We start from the raw sequence: 8,307 nt of genomic DNA, 5'->3' as shown, positions 1-8,307 counted from the left end.
AGCTGCTTAGGAAGAAACTGCCCCCGTGGGCAGAGGATTCCAGAATTGTCCATTATGAGTTTCTTACCCCTTCCTCTGAAGCCTCTGGCACTCGCCCAGATGTATTATTGATCTGATCCCATAGCAATTCCTACATTTCTAAAACCACAGTCCTCTCCAGACACAGCGCTATTTCTTCTGATTTAAAACAGGGCCTCCTCAGTCATTCCCCAATCGTACAACCCCAGCTCCTAGAACCCGCTCGCTTCACATCCTTTCATATGGCCCCAGCTCCTGTCCCTTGTAATCCCAGCCACATATAGCTTCCTTTATGGCCTCACCCCCGCTAGAGCCCCAGCAGCCCCTTGCCCTGATGGCCCAACCCCCACCTAGGCCCCCAGCAGCCCCTGATGGCCCCACCCCTCTCTAACCCCCCAGCAGCCCCTGGCCCTGATAAGCCCCACCCCCTCTAACCTCCCCCCCACCCCCGAGGAGCCCCTGATGGCCCCACCCCTCTCTAACCCCCCAGCAGCCCCTGGCCCTGATAAGCCCCACCCCCTCTAACCTCCCCCCCACCCCCGAGGAGCCCCTGATGGCCCCACCCCCTCTAGCCCCCAGCAGCCCCTGATGGGCCCTATCCCCCCCCGATTTAGGTCCCCAGCGGCCCCTGATGGCCCCACCCCTTCTAGCCCCTGGCCCTGATAAGCCCCACCCCCTCTAACCTCCCCCCCAGGAGCCCCTGATGGCCCCACCCCCCTCTAGCCCATGGCCCTGATAGGCCCCACCCCCTTCTAGCCCCCCCTCAGCTCCCCAGCAGCCCCGGATGGCTCCGCCCCCCGCTAGCCCCTGGCCCTGATGGCCCCTCCCCCTCGGGAACTTCTGCTGACGGCCCCGGCCTCTCCATCCGCTTCTCTGGGCCGCCCTTGCCGAGCCCGGCCAAACGGGCCAATCGGCGCGCGGCGCCGGAGCCCCGCTCAGCCAATGGCCGCGCGTGCGGCTGCGCCGGCGCCGGCCCAATGAGCGCCGGGCGTGCGGGGCGCTGCCAGCCAATGAGTCTGTGCAGCGGCGCGGCGCGGGCCCGGCTCAGCCATATCCCTCCGCCCGCGCGGCTGCCCGGCCCCTTCCCCCCCCGCTCCGCCTAGTCGGTGCGCGCGCTCCCCCACCCGCGCGGCCCTTTCTCCCTCCGCCGCCCGCCCGCCCCGGGGTCCCCCACGCACCAGGAGCCGAGAGCGCGAGCGAGCGAGCGGGACCCCGCCCCGTGCCGGAGACGCGCCGCCGCCATGGAGCTCATCACGATCCTGGAGAAGACGGTCTCGCCGGGTAGGGGCCAGCACGTGGGGGAGGGCCCGGGGAGCGGCCGGGCGGCGGCGGCCGCCGCCGCCGAGCCCCGGGAGGGCGCGGCCGGGCCTGAGGGGGTGGCCGGGCCTGGCGGCGGGAGGCCGGGCTGGGAGGCGGGCTCCGGGCGAGGCCGGGCGTGGGGCCTGCCCCGGCTGGCGGCGGGGGGCGAAGCCGGCCCTGCAGCGGGGCTTGGGGAGCGGGAGGGGGGGCCCGAGGCCGGGCGCTGGATGAGGGCGGAGGCCGGGCGGAGGCGCTAGGCCGCGGGGAGCCCGTTCGCCCCGCGCCGGGCCGGGCCGGGGGGAGAGGAGCGGGGGGAGGGGCGGGCTCGGGCAGTGACTGACTCCGGCTCCCCCCCCCACCCCGCAGACCGCTCCGAGCTGGAGGCGGCGCAGAAGTTCCTGGAGCAGGCGGCGATCGAGAACCTGGTGAGCGCCGCGGGGCGGCGGGGTCCCGCGGGCGGGGAGCGCCCCGCCCTGCCCCGCGCAGGCCGAACCGCCATCAAGGGCGCAGCCCAACTTGCCGGCTGCCAGCCGGGGCGGCGGCCGGCCAATGGTGACGCGCCCGGGAGCCGCGCCGGCCAATGGGGGCGCGGAGCCGGGGCGCGGGGGAGGGCGGTAGGCTGCGCGGCGCTGCGTGTGCCGCGACGGGGCCTGCGCTCCATGTGGGGAGACCGGGCTGCGTAGGGTGCGCCCGGAAGAGGCCCTGGAGCTGGGACACCCCCCCCAGCCACCTCCCTGTAGGCCCTTCACTTCCCCTCTGTTCCCCCCGCCCCAGGCAGAACCTGATCCTTCATCCTGCCCCCTTTATCTTGTGCCTGCCATGCTGGGCCTTTACCCTTCTCTGCCTGCTCTCAATCCCCCCCCCCCCGCCATTGCTCTCATGGGCCGGTACATTCCTTCTTCCCTTTGCCAGGCCTTCTGATTGTCTCATTCTTGGCCCCTTCGTTTTCCTCTTTCCTCTTCCAGTGTTTGGATCCTGTTTACCTTTCATCCTAGCCCCCTTTACTCTTAAGAGGACCCTCACTCTCTTCTGAACTAGGCGCTTCTCCCCTCACTTCCCCTCCCCCCCCCGTCCCCTCCCACTTGTCTGTGGCCCAGATAAGGTGGAGGTAGGGGATGAAGGTGTTAACACTGTTGGGGTCCACTGCCCTGGGTGGAGCTAGAGCAGATTTAGAATGCATTTAAGGGAAACGAAAGGCTCCGGGTCACTTTGTTCCAGAGGGAAAGGGTACTCAAAAATCTGCAAATGACACACTGCCATTAGTGTGTTATGAACTCTTAGTATCGTCTACACATGCACATACTAAAATCAAGGGAGGATTAAGTTAAAAATATGTCCTACCGTTAATGTATGTTGTGTGTGTAATCAAGGCACAACATTACAACCATTACTCTACAATAAGGGTGCATGGATCTTATTCTTAGAATTGCTATTCTGCTTTCATCCTGGAGGCAATCTCTGGTTCTTTGTGTGAGTGATTAAATATGAGTGAATTATTGCATTCCTCTTTGCTGCTGTGAAGGTTAGTTGGCACTGACTTGTCTGATGGATTGGAGGTAAAAAAAAATTGGGTGTTCAATTTTTTGGCAAGCATATACATTCTTTCCTCTCCACCAGCATAAATTGACAGCCTATGCAGGTTATTTGTATGTAATTTAATGTTAAAGGCTTGTGAAATCTGGTAATCAAAGTTGCTTACTGTTTCACATTAGCTCCAATTCTCTGGCTAACTGTTTAATGAATCATTGCCCTCCAGTGAAACTCGAGTTTTTTCTGCCCTTACTTTGGGGCTCTTGCTGAGTCTTCCTGCAATGCTTCTGTGTGTGGAAGCTGTGAGTACACCCCAATTGGGTTTGGGTTTGCAGTCTAGAAAAATTAAATAAGAAATTCTAAATTAGAATTGTGATTTTTGGGCCTAGAATGAATAAAGCTATTGTCAGTAGTTTTAAAAAAAAAACAGCACCTAACCATTTGAGGGAGGCAGGTGAGAGAAAATAAAGAACTGGTGACTGCTGGCTACTCTTACCTTTAGTGGATTTTCCTGGCATAGTCTTCATCAGATATATGGCATTTGGGGAGTTGAGCCCACTGTTTCCCCTCAAGGGATGTGTCCTTGCAACACTTTCACTTTCTATCCCAAAAACATTCCTTTCCTGAAAGCTTCCCCCATTTTTAATTTAATCCAGGCTTGCAAAATTTTGTGTCTCAAATATTAATACATTTTTGATGGATAAGTAAACGTAGCTTTTTCATTATGGTAAAAGGTGAACAAGTAGATTTCTTGCCTTGGGCATTGCATTTTTCAGGATATTTTTGCAAGACTGATTTAGCTTAAAATGGTGGTTTTAAACTATATATTTGTTTACAAACTCTGCAGTTTGGGTGTTAAAACAGATTCTTTGATAGCTTATTTAACTTTTTTAGGGGATATTTTGGACCATGAAGAACACACGTTCCTCTGTCCTCACTACCTGCTTAAAAATGGCTGCATAGCTACTTTTAGGTAGTCTTTCTTAGGCCCTGGTTTCCACTAGAAATTTTGTTTGTATTAACTATGAGTGCAGTTGCACCAATTTAAAAGATTGGTTAAATGCTAGTATAAAGTAGAGAAAACCATTTCAGAAAGGCTTGATTCCACCATGTCTGAATCACTTTGGTATGAATTGATATTGAAACCAGTGCAGCTGCACCGAAAAACACATACACAATTTTTAGTGGAGACAAGGCTTTGGTCAGTCTTCGCACAAGAGTCGCACTAATGGAGCTCTTTCTCCATACCACACAAAGCAGAAACGTATCACGTGTCAAGCTGTCAAATTGCGAGTAGTCCAAATCCTAAAGACTTTTTCACTTGTTACCAAAACCAAACAGTACAAATGCAGGTATTGATAAACATACGTTAAATAGCCCTGCAAAAATGATATCTTTGACATTAGAGAAATTGTGTAATAAACTTACTCTTACAGAAATATTTTACTGTATATAAAGCACCTGATTTGAGCTTTTAAAAGCATTAAAAAAATTCCAAAAGGAAACTGGCTTGGTGCTCCCCTTGGAAAAAAGAAATATTTTTTTATTCGATGTGACATTTAAATTCATCTTAGTTTTAAGAACACAGACTGTCCTGGGTGATATAGGCCTTGGAATAGGACCTGAGTGCTTTATTTAAAGGCCTACTTTAAACAGACAATAGGATTGTGAAAGGTATCTGAGTGTCTCAAGTAGTCTGAAAAAAATCCAACAAAGTCACATCTAGTTAGATTGCTTTCCGGTAGTTCTAATTAGAATCTTAACGTTCGTAATCTTGGTATAAAATACAGTCATTGTATGGTAGCAGCAGTATGCTATTGGTCAGATACTTTCCAAATTGTCCAAAGAGTTTTGCTCTTGTTTGGTTGGGTAAAAATTTAATTCTCTTTAGTTAGAAAAACCTAATGGATCGGATTCAGATTAAGAGCAGATTATGTGTTTGTATCCATTGATAAACAAGTTTTCTTCTCCTGACCCAGCCCACTTTCCTTGTGGAACTGTCCAGAGTGCTGGCAAATCCAGGGAACAGCCAGGTTGCCAGAGTTGCAGCTGGTTTACAGATCAAGAACTCTTTGACGTCTAAGGACCCAGATATCAAGGCCCAGTACCAACAGAGATGGCTTGCAATCGATGCCAATGCTCGCAGGGAAGTCAAGAACTATGTAAGTAACTTCTGTACTTCAGTGAATTCCATTTTTGTCCATTCACTTCCAAACAGCTTATCACTTTTCCCACAATATGGCTGAGTAACGAACATTTGACTTATTTCTCACTGTTAGAAAAATTGTTACTTTTCTTACCATTATGGAACAATGAACCTCATTTGTACTTAATACTTTATGTTGCTTTAGCACCTTTAATCTGAGGAGCTGTTTCACAAGCATTAAATTGCAGAACACATCTGAGAGGTAGCTAAAGGATAGGAGAGGGAACAAGTTCACCAACTCTGTAATGCAGCTATCTCTGGGGTAGAACACAGCACTGTGGGGTTTTTTAATTTCTCGTAAACCGAGGTCTAGGGCTGTGTTGCTTTAGTTCAGGGGTTCTCAAACTGTGATATGTGTACCCCTGGGGGGGGTACATGAGACCTCTCTGGGGGGTTCGTGGGAGAGACTGTGTAATGGTGGATTTTATTTATTGCATTTTCATAATAGGCTGCATAGATGAAGCTTTAAAACTCTGGGGGAATTTGCGTTATAAAATACGGTAGTTAATTTATTTCAAGATAGACCAATGAGAACACAGAGACACTGACGTACAGAGCACTCAACTCCAAACACCATACACCACAGGTTCAGTTGCCCAGCAACTGTCCAGTCTAACTGAGCTCGGAATTTAGTCAGGGTTGTTTTGGGGTTTTTCCCCAGTTGTATATGTCCACTGTAACTATCTCTGTATGTAACAGTAAAATATGGGCAAATGGCTAAAGAACAGGTGGTGTTAGGAAGAACACACAATGCATCAGTGATGAGAATGGTGGGGGTATGTGGGCATCTGGTAGATCTGGAACAGGGTATTTCCATAAGAAAAGTTGGGGAACCTCTGCTTTAGTTATTCCTCTCCAGTCTTTGCAGCCTGGTAAGTACTCTTCCCAATCTCGTCGTTGCCGGATGTGTAAAATATGTGGCAAATGTCTACTTCTGATGCTTAAATAAGCAATGTAGGATAGTGCTTAGGGAAGAATAATATGTCCAGCACCCATTAAGATAACGTTAGAGGGTAGGTTTTTCCACCTCTGTTCTGCTACTAGTTTTTCTCTTCCTTACCATGGAAAAAAAGGTGGGATTTGCTGTTGGAGCATGGTGCTTGAAGGAAAAGTTATAGGTGAGGTTTTGGGGCAAAAACTGAGACTGCTTTTGTATTGTGTTAAAGCATTCTTCAGAAGCACATGAATAGCCAGATAGAAAGATTTCTGAATGGTGAACTGTGATTCCAGACTTTTTGGAGGATATAGTTTTCATCACTAGTAATTTACAGATGCATTGGGATTTGATTTTTATTCTTCATACTTGAACAATTTCTTCAATTTTTTTTTAACCGTGTTAATTGTAGCTTCCATTGTGAAGTCTCTGAGACAGGGACAGTCTTTCTGTGTGTACGCTGGGCCTAGCACACTGTGGGTGTTTACAGAATACAGTTAAAATAGTTACCTAAATTCCAGGTGCTGAAAGCTACCGCTAAGTTTTGTAAAGATGTGGAGTGTCTTTGTGATTTGTCAAGCTAAAAGCTATGACCTTTGTCAGAGGAGATGGCAAGAGATTTTAGCTGTGCTAGCAAGTGGTTAGCATGAAGAGACATAATGCTGGCCTGGCAATAATGACTTTCCAACAAATAACTGCTATATTCTTTAATGACAATGGGTCATTTGCTGTCAGCCAGAGTGTCCTTTGTGCTGGTTATCTTTTTGACTTTTGAAGATGTATGTGCACTTGGATCTATGCAGAACTTTATAGTGGGTACATTCTGGATGCAAATGGACTACCCATTCTGCATAATCATTTGTCTCGGATAATTGGTGTCTTTGAATGTTTAACACTTACGTAGTGTTCTCCAGAGTAAGGTTGGATGATTAGATATTGTGTGATGATTTAACTTTTTTCAGTTATTACTTTCAATGGGAGGGGAAGGGGGTAATGCTGTTTTGATGTTTTTGACTTCAGTTGTCAAATGTGTGTCAGGAAATTTAGTAGCTTTTGTTTCTGGTAATAGTATAGTTACAAAATAACAGATCCCTAGTTTAGGAGCTGCAGTGTTGTAGTATATTGAAGGAAACTCATCAGTTTCATTTGCTTTTAATACTGTCCCTCCAAAGAATTAAAGTAATAATCGTTTACTTATTGTCATTGGATCATCTGGTGCAAGTGATCTACTGAGAGAACTTTTTGAGTTAAGATTCCTGATGACTAGCTCTTTCTTAAAAACTTGGAGAATATTCTTATTTGCACTACCCTTTTTCCTGTTTAGAAGTTAAGTGGGAGTTGTGACAGGGCAATTTCCTGTGATATCTTTGGGAGATCTTATTGAACTAAACTTAAATAGCTTTGGAGTCCATTGTATTATGAATGAAAAGTGTATATATTATTGTGAGATTATATGTAACTTATCTGGGGAGGAGACTTGGCCAATGTAAAACCGGAGAAGTGTCAAAGTATTATTTTAAACAATATGCCAGATAAGAAGGAACTTGGGGACAAACAAAATTAAATAGGTTTCCTAGGAGACACCGGGATTGGGTGGGGAAGGGGTGAATGCAAGTTCCCACCTCCAGACCCAACCTTTTGAAGCTACACCCTGAAAAGAACCATTATCTGACTGATAACATGTTCATGGTCTCTAAAGATCAAAGACCCAAGCTGTATATAAAAAAAGATTGAGTTATGAATATGCTTGTTCTGGGCTAAAAGCTGGTAAACCCTTAATAGGATTTAAAGGGCTGATTGCCTGCCAGACCCTTGTTGGAGTTGGGGCGGCGGGGGTGGGGTCATTTCTGGTAAGCTTATTAGCGTATGTGTGGGTTTTTACTGTTTTTAATGTATTTTCTCTGTAATGCTTTCACTTTAAGAATAAATGTACTTGCTTAGAGAGGGCACTGTGGTAACTTAAAACTGGGCAATTACAAAGCCTTTGGAGTGAAAGCAACGTGCAGATGCTGACCAATTAAGGCAGATTGGTTTGCTGGGAAATTCTCAGTTTAGACTGGGGACTGTGCAGCATGGAAGAACACTGATCAGGATGGAGAAAGATGCCTCTCCATCCAAGCGAGATGATGGCTGGGAGCCAAAAACCTAATAGTGGATGCATTTGCTGGATCACAGGGGGGGTGCAGTTGACCTAAACTGTGACAGGAATGTGTTGACCAATTGCTACTGTCTGATTATCAGTAGCCTAATGTGAAATGAGTTGGTGTATCAGTCGCATTTGGCTCCAGCTGGTATTGTGAATACCAAAGATTGAATGGCC

The 8,307-nt window shown here is 48.3% G+C and overlaps 1 protein-coding gene across 1 annotated transcript in view; it reads left to right on the top strand.

Moving 5' to 3' along the window:
* The first annotated feature begins 1,017 nt into the window (after positions 1-1,017).
* KPNB1 (karyopherin subunit beta 1) overlaps positions 1,018-8,307 on the top strand; it is a 35,093-nt gene continuing 27,803 nt past the window's right edge. The window contains exons 1-3 of the mRNA XM_073326304.2: positions 1,018-1,299; positions 1,684-1,742; positions 4,827-5,009. Coding sequence (XP_073182405.1) covers positions 1,260-1,299; positions 1,684-1,742; positions 4,827-5,009 — 282 coding nt within the window. The 5' untranslated portion in view covers positions 1,018-1,259. The remainder of the gene's footprint in view (positions 1,300-1,683; positions 1,743-4,826; positions 5,010-8,307) is intronic.

This window comes from Lepidochelys kempii, chromosome 27 (genome assembly GCF_965140285.1).
Source record: "Lepidochelys kempii isolate rLepKem1 chromosome 27, rLepKem1.hap1, whole genome shotgun sequence".
In the NCBI taxonomy this organism is placed as follows: domain Eukaryota; kingdom Metazoa; phylum Chordata; order Testudines; family Cheloniidae; genus Lepidochelys; species Lepidochelys kempii.
This window is presented reverse-complemented; position numbering and strand designations above follow the sequence as displayed.